Source organism: Aureobasidium namibiae (genome assembly GCF_000721765.1).
Source record: "Aureobasidium namibiae CBS 147.97 unplaced genomic scaffold scaffold_1, whole genome shotgun sequence".
Taxonomy (NCBI): domain Eukaryota; kingdom Fungi; phylum Ascomycota; class Dothideomycetes; order Dothideales; family Saccotheciaceae; genus Aureobasidium; species Aureobasidium namibiae.
In genome coordinates this window covers 560,303-576,056 of record NW_013581208.1, presented here as the reverse complement: position 1 = coordinate 576,056, position 15,754 = coordinate 560,303, and the positions used below count along the sequence as shown (strand labels likewise).

At 51.9% G+C, this 15,754-nt stretch overlaps 7 protein-coding genes across 7 annotated transcripts in view; 2 read left to right on the top strand and 5 right to left on the bottom strand.

Moving 5' to 3' along the window:
- Window positions 1-180: 180 nt before the first annotated feature.
- On the bottom strand, window positions 181-2,357 carry M436DRAFT_68704 (DUF500-domain-containing protein; the record flags this gene model as incomplete). The annotated part of the gene is made up of 3 exons (XM_013576751.1): window positions 181-1,875; window positions 1,931-2,019; window positions 2,159-2,357. The coding sequence occupies 3 exons, from the start codon at window positions 2,355-2,357 to the stop codon at window positions 181-183; spliced, it is 1,983 nt and encodes a 660-aa protein (XP_013432205.1).
- Window positions 2,358-4,093: 1,736 nt separating this feature from the next.
- M436DRAFT_36899 (uncharacterized protein) lies at window positions 4,094-5,756 on the top strand (the record flags this gene model as incomplete). The annotated part of the gene is made up of 2 exons (XM_013576490.1): window positions 4,094-4,226; window positions 4,282-5,756. The coding sequence occupies 2 exons, from the start codon at window positions 4,094-4,096 to the stop codon at window positions 5,754-5,756; spliced, it is 1,608 nt and encodes a 535-aa protein (XP_013431944.1).
- A 204-nt stretch (window positions 5,757-5,960) lies between these two features.
- Window positions 5,961-8,205, bottom strand: M436DRAFT_77395 (multispanning membrane protein; the record flags this gene model as incomplete). The annotated part of the gene is made up of 3 exons (XM_013576901.1): window positions 5,961-6,200; window positions 6,253-8,072; window positions 8,121-8,205. 3 exons carry the CDS (start codon window positions 8,203-8,205, stop codon window positions 5,961-5,963), a joined length of 2,145 nt encoding a protein of 714 aa, XP_013432355.1.
- Window positions 8,206-9,451: 1,246 nt separating this feature from the next.
- Window positions 9,452-10,456, bottom strand: M436DRAFT_37194 (uncharacterized protein; the record flags this gene model as incomplete). Its single annotated transcript, XM_013576551.1, has 1 exon — window positions 9,452-10,456. One exon carries the CDS (start codon window positions 10,454-10,456, stop codon window positions 9,452-9,454), a length of 1,005 nt encoding a protein of 334 aa, XP_013432005.1.
- A 546-nt stretch (window positions 10,457-11,002) lies between these two features.
- On the bottom strand, window positions 11,003-13,048 carry M436DRAFT_68701 (nucleolar complex protein-like protein 3; the record flags this gene model as incomplete). Its single annotated transcript, XM_013576750.1, has 1 exon — window positions 11,003-13,048. The coding sequence occupies one exon, from the start codon at window positions 13,046-13,048 to the stop codon at window positions 11,003-11,005; it is 2,046 nt and encodes a 681-aa protein (XP_013432204.1).
- Window positions 13,049-13,392: 344 nt separating this feature from the next.
- Window positions 13,393-14,017, top strand: M436DRAFT_35300 (60S ribosome subunit biogenesis protein NIP7; the record flags this gene model as incomplete). The annotated part of the gene is made up of 2 exons (XM_013576198.1): window positions 13,393-13,826; window positions 13,882-14,017. The coding sequence occupies 2 exons, from the start codon at window positions 13,393-13,395 to the stop codon at window positions 14,015-14,017; spliced, it is 570 nt and encodes a 189-aa protein (XP_013431652.1).
- Window positions 14,018-14,461: 444 nt separating this feature from the next.
- Window positions 14,462-15,754, bottom strand: part of M436DRAFT_59495 (uncharacterized protein) — a gene marked incomplete at both ends in the record, with an annotated part of 2,352 nt that continues 1,059 nt past the window's right edge. Inside the window, 2 exons of the mRNA XM_013576594.1 lie at window positions 14,462-14,897; window positions 14,928-15,750. Of these exons, the coding sequence (XP_013432048.1) occupies window positions 14,462-14,897; window positions 14,928-15,750 (1,259 nt within the window). The remainder of the gene's footprint in view (window positions 14,898-14,927; window positions 15,751-15,754) is intronic.

The window sequence follows — 15,754 nt, the reverse complement described above, 5'->3', positions numbered from 1 at the left end:
TGAAGAAATTCCGCTGTCGTAACATCGTGAAAGAAAGGGAAAGAGAAATTATACGCTCCAATGCAATATTTGCACAAAAATTAGTCGCCTGGATGGTTTAAGCTTTGTCGGTAGCTTTTGATGGCACCATAGATCAACGATTAATGGGTTTGACCCGTGTCCACAGATATTCTCATCTGTTTAGGACGCATGGACACCCTCTCTGGTTTCGTCCGGAGTAGGGGGTAGAGAGTGGAAAGCTCCGGGCATGTCGAGAGAGTCTTTGCTCTCATTTCTTCTGTGCTGTTCCAGAATATGGCCCCAAGGATTCCGCTCTTCGCCGGGACTGGGAGACGGATCTCCGACACCAGGACTTTCGGCGCTCAGCTTGTTGGGGCTGGAAGGCGCACTCCAGTCAGGCTTATTCGTCTTGAGAGGAGATTCCCCAGGACTCGAAAGCTCAGTAGAGGAAGGACGCTGAGCTCCGGGCTCGGCATTGATGACTATCGGACCCTTGCCGCGGTTGGGGTTGCGAGGAGGAAGTTTGGGCGTAATGCGCTTCGGGACTTCTACAAGACGAGCACGAGAGATGAATTGAGGAGCGGTGGCTTTCTGAACCGAGTGCACGACAGGTTCTTCGATGACAGCTTCGTCAGCAGTGTCGTCACCGTCGCCGTCGCCGTCGCCGTCGACATCAAAGCTTTCCTCTGCAATGTCCTTGTGTTCAGGCTTTGCAGGAGTGGCTTGCTGTGGTGGAGAGTCGGAGCGTGAATCGCTGCCGCTGTCAGTGCGGCGATGTGATGAACGGAATGAGGAACGCCTTGGACTCGAACGAGTTGAGCGCGAACTCGGGTTGCGATCGATTTTAGGACGGGATTCGGAGATAACGGTGCTGTCCTCGGCGATTTCGTGAAGACTGCTTTGGCGACTGCGGAAGCTTCCCACGCGCGGGCTGATGGGTTCGGGGAAATCGGTTTGTGTGCACATGTCTGACATGGATCGTGTGACGCTTATGCGTTTAGCTGGCTCCACTGCTGTGCTGGCAGTCGAAATAGCAGTCTGTGACAGATTGGATGTCTTCCAAGTCGAGTTGCTACTGCTGCGATTGCGATTGCCATTCTTCTCCAAGCTCTGTCGGCTGAAAGTGTTGAAGATGGGGCTGGTGGGAGCAGGCTGGAAATTGAACTGTTCCCAACTGGCGCGTTTTTGTGTTCCGGCTTCGCGAATGCTCATTCCTTCTTTTTCGAGTGCCAGAACACCGTACGGGTCGGGATCCTCTCTGTCTGGGATGCCGAAGAAGTGGTCGGGATTGTTGACGTCCAAGTCACTAGGCGGCGGGGCTGACGGAAGCAAAGACTGATCGACGTTGCTATCGCCTTGAGCAGCCTTGATGGTTTCGAGCAGAGGGCGGCACTCGAGAGGTGGATGGCGTATCCTGCCAGCTAGAATGTCGCCGACAGAAATCTTTTCCTTGTAAAAGCGCTCGTTCTCGTCAGTCCTCTCAATGACGACTGTACCGTCAATCTGGACGCCAGCATAGAAACCACGCGACTTGAGATAGGTGAATATAGGTGCTTGTCTCTTATGGATTTCGGTCTCAAGCATGCCACCGGCTCCTACAGGGCCAGCGACAGCACTGACTTCTCCTCCCAAGGTGCACCTAATCTTTGAGAAAGCGTCCAAGGCCTTTTGGGAGTTGATGACGACTACGCAATCGTAGATGTCGACGCCGACCAGAAAGCCGAGGCCGGCAGTGTGCAGCATGATGCCCGAAGGCGGCGACCAGGAGCCGTCGGGGGTCCTGGCTACCAAGACGCCGGAACCGCCGGCACCAGAGACCCATAGTCCAGTGCGCATTGTTGTGAAGATGGCGAGGCCTTTTGCATTCTTGATGACCTGTGTTGTGTTATTAAGGAGTTCAGAGGATGGATTGGGAGATGGGTGGACGCACTTCTGGTGGAATGTGTTTGAGGACCTTTTGCTTTGCCGTGGGGCCGTCGGTAGTGGCGGTTGTCGCTTCTTCTTGGTAGAAGCCATCTTCTGGACGGGGGGTTAGCGAAGGTGTAGGGCGAGCGACAGGTGGTGGTGTAGGAAGGGTGCAGGAAGAGTGGTGGATGGTGGTGACGAGTGGTACACAGTGTCCAATGGGCAACGGGTGACAGGGTGGTGGAGGACGTACTGCAGAAACTGCGCAGGATGCGAGCGGCCTTGTCGCTTTCCTTGTCGAGGGTGGTGGGCCAGAAGGCTTCGGAGCCCAGCTTGTTGCTCAGCTTGTTTACAGGAGCGCCGAGTTTGTCGACGAGTGTCCAGGCCTTGTCGAAGCCGACCTTGCCTCCGCCGCTCACTCGCGACCACCAGCTGCTTTGTTGGCCCGTCATGTCGAGGGCCAGGGACGCATCAATCTCCGATCGGCGTGTGTCGTGGGCGGGCGTTCATGTCCAGCGCCAGAGTGAAAGCGTGGGAACTGCAAGACAAGGGAGAGAGACGCGATAAGTCTTGCGGCTGGAAAACGATGACTTGGACTTGGTTCCTCGTTCATGACCGTTTCGTCATGCACATGCACAGACCCGCAACTCTCTCGCACTCCTCCAAGCTCCTCTTCCGCCGCCTCCCACTCTTCCAACTTCCACCCTCGCGCCTTCTTGCTCATACAAACTCCGACCTGCCAAGACGCTGATCCCTGCTTTCCCACCACACGCAATCTTCTTCTTCTGCATCTGCTCCTGTTGTCTTGTTGTCGCTTTGCCAGCTAAACTTTGCCTTTCTGACTCCAATCTGGCCGTCCGCACGCCTAATCTGCACCCACAACGGTTTGCTGGCGTCGCTGCTTATGCTGCCTCGTGCCTATCCCCCCCTCCTGGGCTGAGACATTCGCTCGTATCATCCACCGGATCCCCAATACTCAATAGTCTTGCCCTTCGTCCATTGTCATTCAGCTCCATGCGCTCCACTCTCGCCCTCTACTTCAGCTTCACTCGTCCAGGTGCCCTGCCTCTCATCTCACAAAGCTTCAACGCTTATTTAACCTTCGGTCCGAGCCTTGAGCTGTTGTGACCCCTATCCAACCTACCTATCCACATCTGTCAGCTTCGCCTGACAGAAACTCTCATCTCGTTTTCCTTCTTTTCATGTTATGCTTTGTTCGCTGTCATCATAGCTGTGAGAACCGCATCATGTCTCAGATGGCCGCTGAAAGCGGCTCTTCTCCATACAATATATCCTCGCCAACGGCTGAGATTCGTCCCAGTCGAGCCGCTCCTTCACATCTTCTTGGCTGGTTGGCAGTTGATCGGCATACAACAGCCGCCAAGCACTATACTTTTCTAACCTCGAATTTGCCTTGTATACAAACATTGTCTGCGTACACACCCGACTAAACATGGTAGTCTCTCGGGCTTGTATGTTTGACAATGCAGTCTGAGAGCTTGCATATCGCGAATAACCGTCGTCGCTGCTTACGACCCACATGGCGAAAAGCGGCATAGCAGTCACCCAGGACACGACCGATCGATCGTACAATCTTCTGTCCCGCAGCAGCATCTGAAAGGAATTTGAAATATGGACCTCGATGGCATGTGGCTCTGTCATTGTTTGATATTTTTTAAGATCAGAGTGTCCCAGGCATGGTGCCTTCGCCGTTGACCAGGCCGATAGAACGTCTTCAACCTCGAATCGTTCTCATATCGCTTATCCAGAAGTCTCAGACAAGTCTTGATTGTATGCAGGTGTCGGCGCTTAGCAAAAGGCAACGATTGGCTATGCATCAGCCTTGAAACGTGGCAGAGAGATCTACACCTCAGGCGGCTAACGCTCTAGAATAAAAGAACCGACCAAGCCTTCGAACACGTCTTCGCGACCGCGAGAGATTCGTGTTCTTGGTGAAGAAAGCAGCGTCACAGAGCTCAAAAGGTTATGCAGGTGCTATGCAATAGAGTGACTCTGTACGGAGTAAGTGTTGGAAAATGAGGGGTTGCCCCATTTGCCGACGATGGCAAGTCTCAGGTATATCCGTATGCTCTTCGTCTTTCTGTTCATCTTCTTGTGGCCCTCTCTCTCATTGCATTGATCAACTGCCGTCAAAAAGCACCATAATCTCCATCGTCCTCAGAAAATCATGGACCCTAGCAGCAAGAGTATCTCGGGCACAACATTGACCAGCAGACCTTCCTTCGCCTTTCCAACCCCGTCTTCCAACACTTCGGCACCACAGCTGCTGTTTGGCGAAATCGATAGCTCCTGCGGCCAGTGTAAGGGATCAACATCCCCCAATTTAAGTCACGGTTCTGACCTTGGACTGCGTAGCATTCAGGAGTGCAAGATCGACATGCAGTCTCATACTTTGTCCTAACCCTTCTTTCCTTGAATTTTGGAACACGGAGAAGTGTCGAGGAAAGCTAGCTCATTTTCTCGCACGCTCAGATCTTCTGACACTGCGTCTTGTATGTCACGGGATCAGCGAGCGAGTCACCGATCAGTCCTTTTCTTCCGTCGACATTACATCTCGAACCAGAACATTCAGCAGACCAGCCAGGCTTGCCGCTCTGCAGAGAATAGGGCATCACATGAAGGAAGTCACATTTCATCTACCTAAGAGTATGGATACGACACTGCCACCCCTGATTGACCCTTGGACTGGTGAGCAAAAGGAATTTGCTTGGAAGCCCAGTGCGGCTCAGAGTCGTGATGCTGGAACATCGACCAAGCAACCGAGATACGGCGACACAGAGATCACAGAGTTGCTGACTCGACAATACCCACCGCTTTTCCACGCCGCCACAAACGTGCAGTCCTTCGTCGACGCAATGTCTTGTTTGATCAATCTACAGCATCTGGAAAACTCTCGTCGTGCAGAAGATGAAGCGATATCGCACCGAGTACAAGGTGTAGACATCATGCAGGTTGCATTGAGATCTCTTCTCTACGCGGTCGAGCGAGCCGGACTCAAGCATCTGCATACAGTAACACTTTCCAACATCTGGCAGACCGACATTATCGCCCTGTCATCTTTAACAATGTGCGCGAATCCTAGCTCCGCAAAACGGTGGTCCAATGTTCACGTACTGGATCTCAGCATGTCCTCGGCATCCAACTCATCCCTCAAGACCGATCAGCTCAAACTCCTCCGCGAGTACATTCGTGGCTATAAAGGATTACGTCGGCTTACCTTCCGATGGATCGGCGCAAGGGGTCCTTCGCCACTACCCGAGCTGGTTTTGGAGCAGAAGCACCTTCATCCCGCACTCAGAGAGGCATCGCCTTCATCATCTGCAGCACTGTTTCCACACCTCGAACACTTGACGCTGAACAACGCATCCATCTCCGCTCTCCAGATACAACGATTGATACAGACGCACAAGAGCACACTCCTGGAAATCAATCTCGAGAACGTCGTTCTCAGAGACGGAAACTGGCGCGATGCAATGGGAAATATGCACGGTGTGGAGGTCAAAACCACTTCGCCTTGTTTCAAAGAAGAAGGAGACGTACCGATAATGCTCGCACCCAGCATGCTTCCGCGTCACTCGCAGCCAAGAGCACCGAACGCGGAACGCAAAGGCCAGACCAGCGAAGCCACTGACCGGACAAGGAGAATGCTGCTCGCCGACGAGTTAAGACAGCGCGAGTCGTCTGGCCATCGGACACAAAAACCCAATGGCAGGGATCGGAAGAGGAAGAAAGCCAAGAACACAACAGCATCGCCAGTCCAGCAGTTGAAGAAAAAGTGTGGTGATTTGTTAGGATGGAGGAGGAATGGGCCGACGCTGGTTGTCGGCTGACTTTCTTGAATCTCGTTTACACTTGCAAATTAGCATCTCTGGTTACGGACACATATTGCTTGAAGGTCTGTGATTATCCATAGCAATATGACGCAGTATCAAGACCGCAGTCCTGACGAGAGAAGAACAAAAGTATGTACAGTGTATAGAAGCTCCTCTACCATAAACGCCTTCGCTCAATTAATATTACCCTCTGAAGTCTTCTCAATCGGCTTTGATAGCACCGTAGATCCTACGGACAAAGGTATAAGCAGTCAGGAATCCAATGGTTCCTGTCAAAAGAGCGTAAACGGCACACGCTAGGCCCGAGTATGCGAAGAAGAGCAAAGACGACACGAAGCCGTGGATGTGCAGATGGTTGAAGTAGTAGTAAACGCAGTAGGCGAAGATCCACACGCTGCTCGAGGCACCGACCATAAAACTGTGCCACCACCAATGATAGTTCTGTGATTGTGATTAGTTTTGGAACAGGCGTATGACAAGAACGGATGATTACCTCAGAACATAGCTGGACGTATACAGCTATAACTGTAACCTCCATCACTACTGCAACAAGCATGACTGCCACAACAGCTAGGAAACCGAAAACGTAATAGTAGCCACTCTTGTCTTGCCAGATGCTCTTGAAGACGAACATGAGCTCGATAGCCACAACGAAGAATGCTGGCAATCCTGCTAGGAGAATGCTCTGCCAGCCACGGACGTACCAGCTCTGTTGGGGGATTTGACGAGGAATGGTGCTTGCTCTGATGGGGTGAGACCAAGCTCCAACGCGCACATATCCATACCAGGAGCCAATATAGACGAGCGGGAGTTGGATGAGAAGCCAAAGTGCGACAAGACCGACAAGTGTTCCGAATGGCAGAGCAGTGCTGGATGCCTGTGCCCAGACAAAGAGGTTAAGAATGAATACGATAGTGAAAACAAGACCCGGGAAGAGAGTGGCAGTAACGAGACAGTTTCTCTGCCAGACTTGACCGTTCAGTGTTTTGTACACTCGAGCCGAGAAGTAACCAGAAACGAGCCCGGCGAGAACGAAGAGGGCGACGGCGACGCTGACAAAGCCGCCTCTGAAGGAAGGGTTGAGTATGCCGAAGCAGGAAAGGATGATCAGACCAGCGACAACAAAGACCAGCTGGGTTCCAGAGCCAACAAGAGCAGCCAAAACACCACCGTATGCAGGGGTGCGGAAGACGTCTGCATGAACCAATTTCCAGCCAGTGAGGTCTTCTACAGTCTCATCGTCGGACGCGATGTCGTTGTCAGCATCGCCTTGGTCGAGCAGTCCCCCAGTCTTCTCGTCGGGCTTACGAGGCGAGCGGGTACCAGTCCTACCGCGGATGATTCTGAGCTTACCGTCTTCAACATTGGCAGGCTTTAGGTCACCACGGATGGTGCGTGCGAAGATGACTGCGACAACAGCGGTGAGCAGTCCAGAGATGATGATCGAGTTGGCAATAGCGAACCAGTGGGTGCCGGTAGCGTCATTCTGGTCGGCGAAGAACAGACTCCAGCGGTTCTGCCACTCGATGTGTGGTTCTTCTCGGAAGTAGACCGAGTAAGTGTATGGGATAGTGAGAGTGGCATCCTCGTCAACGTCGTCGACGGTAGCTGGGTGGTAGGTCGAGTCGGAGGAATAGTAAGCAGCGGCGGCGGCGGCAGTGCCATTTTTGCGCATGGTCAGTTCCATGCCGTTGCTGACATCGGTAATGGAAGCGGGTATGCCCTGTGCGTCTCTGTTGCCAGATTCAATGCTCTTTGCGTAGACCTCGAAGCCAACTATGACCTTCTTGCCTTGTTGACCGTCTCTTCCAGGAGCCACGTGGTAGCGCATAACAAGAGTGACGTGGTTGTTGATGAAGTAGCGAGGGCGGCCGGTAGTGGGGTCTTCGTCTTGGAAACCCATCTTGAAGCCTGAGGCGTAGTATTTGCGAGTCTTGTCGGCCGACACAAAGTTGGTTGCGCCCGGCAAATTGTCGACGACCCATTCGGCCACGTAGTTGTCCTTGACGATTTCTTGGGCCTTGCGTAGCCCTGCCCTGTCGACCTTGTGGCTGCAGAGGTAGTGGGCCTCATCGTCTTTTCCCATCTCCAGTTCATAGTCGCTGACGACGATTCGATCGCCTCGGAGCACCTCACCCAGGTTTAAGGCGATGCTCGATCCAGAGATAAGACCACCAGCTCGTCGACGTCCACTGGGTGGGCATATGAAGGGGAGTTCGGCGTAGGCATATTGTATTTGTGTCTTGTCCGAGTAGACCTTGTTGACGAACAACGGTATCACATCGCCGTCGCTGTAGCTTTTGATTGACCACCCTGTATCGTGTCAGCGTACGTCGACTGATCTCGAGATGGGTCGCATACCGGGAATATAGAAGGCCTGTGCAAAGGAGACCAGACAAAAGAAAGTAGCCCAAAGGCTGCTGCTTGCCAGTAGTAGGGCAGCCATGTGTGTGTGTGTATGTGTACAGTATTAGGGTGAGTAGATGAAGAATTAGACTATTCTTGACAGCCGACGGTTCGTAACGAGAAAGCAGACATGGACTGAAGCTTTTCTCTCGCCTCGGCCAACAGAAGGTTGAACAAGCAGATGTTGAAAGTTGTTCCTGGCCCGCAAACGAGGGTAATCGACACTAGTCTCACAATACGCGTGTCAGGATGAGGACCAAGAGCGGCGAAGGTTGTGCTGTCGGTGGGAGCAAAAGTCAAAACAAAGCGGTCGGAGAAAGAGGTTGAAAGGCGAAACGAGAGAATGGACGAGCAGAAGAAGGCGCGATGGGGAAAATGCGAGCCCTCGATGCAGAGCAAGCTCCTCTTTCTAAAAATGCATGCGCGCTGCTGCGTAAGATAGGGAAAGCTTGACCCGCCAATTCACGCTCGACCCCAGCTTTGGACACACACACGGCCCTCGACTGACTCCACACAGCCCTCAACCTGACTCGCCCAACACTCAAAAGCCCGATCATCTGAAACGTCTCTCCTCGTTCTTGAATTGCGCAAGCCATTGTCCTGTGCTGCGCCTGTCTGACTCTTGTCATCCATGAAGCTCCGTCCCGTTTAGATCGTGAATTATAGCTCAGGCTTCCCATCGAGGGATGTGTGCAGCTCCAGGTGGCTCAACCCGTCTGTCGTTCGTATCACCATCCCGAGCACCTGAGACCTTATTGAACAACCTAGTCATCCTTTCGCCGAATCAAGCCCTGATCGCGCTGCATCCATTGAATCCGATCGCACAACGTTTTGATATTCGCCTTTACGCCAACCACTTGGTCGACCATTATCAGGACGTACAATTCGTCTGTCGCATGCAGGAGAGACGGTACAGCGATTGGCCGCTTCTGCATGTCATGTGAATCTCACAGGATCATCCCACACACCGGCTGATTTTAGTCTGCTTGCCTGTTGTATCCGTAATCAACCGACTTAATTTGTGACTTATGTCTTCCTTCCTGTGATTACGCTGTTGGGGTGCTTGGCGCTTGACAGAAGCATGCGGCTGACAACAACAAGAGGCACGTTAAGCTATTGTGCTTGCTCGGCTTGCATCAAATGCAGCTTGACTCTTTAAAGGTCGGTCGTAAGCACATAGTTCTTGTGACCCAAGAACAAAAGTTGAATCGCACCAGATCTTGTCAAGATCCAACACGTATTGCAGCAGGGATTTTAGCTGGTTGATGTTGTGATTTTCCAGACCCTTACCTAGCGGAAAGGCCTTTGTCTAGAATTTTCTCAAGTTTGGCGCCAAGATCTGCGTATGCCACTGTACCGTCAGTCTCATTCGCAGCTGTAGCAGCCTCCCTGTAAAGAGTCTCCATGTCTTCTCTCTCCACCCGGACCATCCATCCGTTCGAGGTGATCATGGTACGGCTTTGTCCTTGACTCTCAAGAAGCAGTCCCGAGGCTCTGACCAGTCCCTCAACCCACTCGCGCCCTACATTGCCCCCGATTCGTCTTGCAACATCCTCCAGATCAACGACCTGTCTAGTCTCAAGTTCTTCTCTTGCGAGTTGCACAGCCCTCTCTCGTCTCTGAAGTTCTGCTTCTCTCGCCTTCTCTTCTTTCAACCTCTTTCCCTCCCTCTCCTTCGCCCGCTTAGCCTCAAACTCAGCTTCCTTTGCTGCACGTCTAGCCCTTTCGGCTGCAAGCTGTGCTTCACGTTCCTCTGCTCCCTCTGCATCTCTGGCACGTTGAGCCTCTCCCTGAGAGCGCATAAATTCGTGATAGGCACGGCGTTGGTCACGACGTTGTAGAGACTTTGCTTTCTTGGCACCAACTGTGCGATTGGTGTTACTGCCTGGAGGTGCTTGAGGACGTGGATTAACGGGACCAGGCTCTCCATCGTCATCGTCTTGAGGCAGTCCTGCAGGACCAGCAAAGTCGTTGAAGGGAGCATCCGGTTGTTCTTGCTCATCTGCCTCGGCATCCTCGATGAAAGGTCGTGGTGGAGGAATCGCTTCTGGTTGATCCTGCTCCGGAATTTGATCTTCGTCGTGAGCAATTTGTTGCTCAGATTGATCCTCTGCTTGATTGTGTTGTGACTGCCGTTGTTCCTGGATGTAGGCCTGGATCTGAGGCGCATAATACAATGCCGTGCATAAGGCGGCCAGATGCAGTAGATCCTGGTACAAGGGTGTGCCGGGAGTCGCGAAAGGCAGCAGAATGTTCAAGCCGCGTTGAATGAGAGAAAAAGGGTTCACCATAGTGCCGAATGCTCGAATCGACACAGGTTGATCTGAAGTTCGAGTTTGTCCTTGCCAACCAAGATGAAATTTGGTGTGTTGATAAAGTGGTTGTGAGGAGCTGTTGCAAATCTTCCTCCGGTCTGCACAATGAACGACAGCAGGAGGTTACCACCGGAATCGATTTCGTTACGTGTCGTTATTGAGTGTTGTAAATTGATGTCACAGAGTGGTATTTTCAATTCTTATCCTCCAAGTGGTTTGCGCGAAACAAGCATGGTCGAATGGCGTGTTCACTCGAAGACAATTTGTTGCTTGGCATCGAACGTCATGATCGCACGGATGCCTACCGGCAATCGTTTGCATCGAGGACCCTGGACATGCCTCGGACAGCTGCAGTGATGTGCATCGACTCAGAGTTGTACTCATGCCACTCGTTTCACGTAATACAAAAGTCTGGGAATCTTTCCGAACGAGACGCGTTGGATGATTTGTGCAGAGAAGACAGAAGGTATATTGGATGCAACACGCTACATGATAATCGAAGACAAAGTGCTGGAGATTACTTTATGATCTCGAAGCAACAACACCCTTTTCGAGCGCAACAATACTCTCTCGGACTTGAGGGCAGAAATGCTTCCTCAACAGCTCTCCTTCCCATACTGTCGTTGCGAAAGGGTTGCTTCCTTCCACTTCCTCCTTTAGGGGATTGAAGACGCCGTCTCCCTTTCTCTCTTCTGTGTACCATAACGCTGCGATCTTCTTGCCCTGCACCTTGGCCACTTGTTGCAACAGACCCATCATGGCTAGACATGATTTTTCAGGTAGTTGCAAGGAAATTGTGAGGAGTTGTTTGGCAAATGCAGCCAGACGGAGCGGAGGAACGGAACGAAGATTTTGTGGCGGGAGTAGGACCGACGACAAAGAACGGAGAAGTAGTACAGTTGTCGTCTGGACATTGATCTTGTGCTTAGCCTGTTGAGGGAGGAGAGCTTCGTCGTCATTGCCATCTGGATCTCTCAAACGCAGCGATTTAGCGCTTAATTCCAGATCTGGGTTCATGGAAGACGGCAATAGTGTCTTGTAGAGGTGGGTGATGAAGAACTCGAGATCCAGATGTAATGATCCGACGCTCTTGACCACATCTTGACCTTGGAGAAGGGCGAATGCTGTGATGATGCAAAGAAGAGACTCGCGGTTGATGTTTCTCGGGGCGGTAGCAGCTTCTTCATCCTCCTCAGCAAATGCTTGCTCAGCAGCTTCGGTGGAGATGACGAGTTCGCGGAGGGCTTCCAGGATGTCACCAAAGAAGTCCTGGTTGATAAGGTGGGCATAGCGAGCCAGGCCTTCCAGCACAGCGCCCATGAGTTGAGGTACTCGTTGCTTCAAGACTCGGAAGTAGGCAACGAACACCAACTTCAGCATCTCTGACTGGTTCTTGTCGCGTTCTTCATGTGAAACTGTAGCATCGGCTTCTCTGAACTCCTTTTCCACACCCTTGACTTCACGTAGACGTTTTCTCTCCTTTTTGGTTCTGAACTCCCGCTTTTGCTTTTGCTTCACAGCCGGTTCGTCCTCACTCTTGTCAGTACGGGTACTGCTGCTTCTGTGTGCAAATTCGGAGAGGAGTCGCAAGTGCAGGAAAGTGTTCAACACGGATTCGTGAATGTTGTAGCTTCGCGATTTCATCATCTTGCACAGCAGATCGACAGCCTCGCGGGATGCGTTTCCATCCTCGTCGTCACGGAACAACGTCTCCAAGCATTCGATAGATTTGTGGAAGTCCGAATTGACCTGTCTGATACTAAGTCTGCCGACCAAGATGTTGATGAGATCGCCACGGAAGTTGAAGTGAGGAACGGTGTTAAGAAGAGTGCAGGCGCAAGAGATGGCAACAGTAGCGACGGACGCAGCCTCCTTGTTCTTGTCACCACTCTTCTTGGCAGCTCTTGTCAAAGATCTGACGTATTCATGGTATCCACCAACAAGCATTTGTTCAAAGTTGCGCAACTTGCGTACGTCCTTGGATAGCTTCTGCTTCAACTCTTCCTTGGAAACGGGCCGAATGCGGTAGCCGGGGATGATGTCGCGGTAGATGGCAAGTTGGGTGGCCATGCACAGTTTGACGACAGTCCTGTTCTGGGAGGTTGCGTGGACTTGCAGCTTCTTGAGCTGGCCAATGTGTTCTTCCGGGTCCTCGGAGATCAAGCTGGCAACGCGCGCAAGATCCTCCTTGGCCTGGAGAATCTGCTCGCGCGGCGAGATTTGTGGTACTTCTGGCTCGTCATCCTCCTCTTCTTCATCATCATCGTCGTCAACAGCCTCAGCCTCGTCGCCGCTTCCCAGGAAACTGTCAGCGTCGTCCTCTTTCTGCTCGACCACAGCAGGAGCCTGCTCAACCCAGCCTTCCGATGTCTTGATAGGCAGCCTTGTCTCGTCCTTCTTCTTCTTCAGGTTGCGTGGTCGGTTTTCATAGTCCTGTTCTAGATGCCATCCAGCAGCGTTACGGTAGAAATCCTCGATCTTTTCCTCAGAAGAAAGGCCATTCTGAGTGGTGGCAGGAGGCGACTCGACCTCCGGACTGATACGACGTCTCTTTGCAATGGGAGCCATTTCCGTATATGTTTTGGCTGGGTGGTGTATCGTCGAAGGGGTAAGAATCAGCAAGGGAAGAAAAAAGATAGGCAGCTCCGCCAAGCATGCGGTGCAGGCCAATAAGAGGGCTGCATTTGCGGCCAAAAGCAAACCCCCGAGACGCCGTCTCCGCAACTTTGGGGAAGCATCCGAGGATTCTTTTTTCTGCCTCGCTCCTTCTTCGTATTCATAACCAGACATTGTCATTTGACCCACACACTTCGCGCTCATCTCAAATCCAGTCGCCTTTCGTTCGCCGTTCCGTTGTACCTCGAACCTTCTTCGCGCCAGCTGCCAGAGTCAATCTCCCCAACACCGCAAACATGCGTCCTCTTACAGAAGGAGAATCCAAGACGGTCTTCGAAAAGCTGGCCAACTACACCGGAAAGTCGCTGACCAACCTCTTGACCGATACGGCCCCCGGAAAGGATGGAAAGGCTTCGAGATTTGTCTTCCGCGTCCAGGAATCAAGAGTCTACTACGTGCGCGAGGATATGGCAAACCTGGCCACCTCGGTAGCCAGAGACAACCTGCTGTGTCTGGGAAACTGCATCGGCAAGTTGACCAAGACTGGCAAGTTCCGCCTCCACATCACCGCTCTGGACATCATCGCCCCTCATGCTCGCGCAAAGATCTGGGTCAAGCCCAACGGAGAGATGCCCTTCCTGTACGGTGGTCACATTGTCAAGGCTCACGTCGGACGTTGGAGCGAGGACTGCCCTGAGCACCAGGGTATCATCGTCTACTCGATGAACGAGTATGTCATGCACTTCTGCCATATGCACCCAACAACACACGCTAACCTGCTTCAGCACTCCTCTTGGTTTTGGTGTTACCGCCCGCTCCTCGGCCGAGGCAAAACGCCTGGACCCCACAGGCATTGTCGTCTTCAGACAAGCCGATTGCGGCGAGTACCTCAGAGAAGAAGACACCCTCTTCCAGTCCTGAAAGCCTTGATATCTTTCACGTCACCCTCACATATCTTGCCACGAACCGCCACCTACCCGCGCCCGGAGGAGCTGCTACAAATGTCGCATTGGAGATACCCGTTGATCGTTCCGGGATAGCAGGAGTTACAGGAGTTGAACACTATTCATTGGGCTTATTCCAAGTGGAAATCGTGCGGCCAGAACAAAAGGTTCGTTTATTAACGAGAATCAAGCCGAATGCTTGCGTATACCATCAAGCCGTCTATTCTGTCCACTGATCCACTCAATTCTACTGTAAACCCCATTTGTGATCGTGTCACTCACAATGGCCGTAGTTTCTTCGTATAGAGTAATCACCGAAATGATCAGGTGGGCTCATACATGACAATCAGAAAACCTCCCACACTACAGCTTGAGAAGTCATATGGATCTGTTCGGAAAAGCATTAGGCTTAGATGAAGGCTCATATCTTCTGTTTCTTCTTGGGTGGGGTAATCGTGATCGCTTTGTTCGTTCTGGGTCGTTTGTTGTTCTTAGACCGCTCGGTAGACTCTGACTCTGACTCTGATTCCGATTCTTCAGCTCCAAACATCTGGCCTACTCTGTGTCTGAATTTCTCAGGCTGCCATTTGAGTTCGCATTCTTCGGGGATATCTAAGTCCAGTTCTCGATAACGTGTGGCCAAATTCCGATCCTCGAAATCGTCAAGGAACCACAATCTACCAGCGGCTGCACGCCGCTGGATGCTTGCTTTCATGAACCTCTTGTGGTCCTCAGTAAGAGGACCCATGTCGTCGTACTGTTCCTGGACCCAGTCTTCGGTGCCCCAAGCGTCCATTCGTTCATTGTGGACAGGAGAAATCGAATTTATCATGTCCAGAAGTTCAGTAGGTGTCGGCCTGGATTCGGGATCAAATCGTTGACATTACCATACTAGGTCAATGAGATCTTCACTGTAGAGAAAGTCAGGGTCGTTTGGATGATCTGGAGGGTCAGTTTGAATTTTTGACTCTTTGTCGCTGTCAGGATCATCCCAGTCACAGTCATCCACCTCTTCCGTTCGCATCATGACTTCTATGGTTCGCCCGAGTTGCCACACGTTCGTCCATGAGTACCAGGGTGTGAATTCTTCTTCTCCGTCTTCTTCCTGTTCGGATTCATCCTCTCCGTCTTTGTCTCCTTCGTTTCTGGCTTCTTTATCTCCGAACTCATTGTCCCCGGAGTCTTCCTTTCCGGCTCCTTCGTTTCCGGCTCCGACGTACAATTTCCCATGTTCAACAGACTCCTCCCAGACGTCCATCTCGTCATAGGGTACCATGTCTGGGACTTCAACATGCATATTCTCATCTTCCTCAGATGACGACTCGTCAAGATCCTGATGATGTATGGATACCTCATCTCCATCTTCCTCGTCTCCATCTCCCTCACCTTCGTCTCCTTCGTCTCCTTCGTCTCCATCTCCATCGCTTGCCTTTGTAATTGCGTAAGCTCCTAAGTTGCCCAAATTATGGGGGGCAGGCAGTCCTCCCTTTTCTTCGGCTGATTTCGAGTCGTCAAGATCATGATGATGGGTGGCTCCCTCGTCTCCATCTTCATCGCTTGCCTTTGTAACTTTGTAAGCTCCCAAGTTGCCCAAATTATGGGGGGCAGGCAGTGCCCCTTCTTCTTCTTCTTCTTCTTCTTCTTCTTCTTCTTCTTCTTCTTCTTCTTCTTCTTCTTCTTCTTCTTCTTCTTCTTCTTCTTCTTCTTCTTCTTC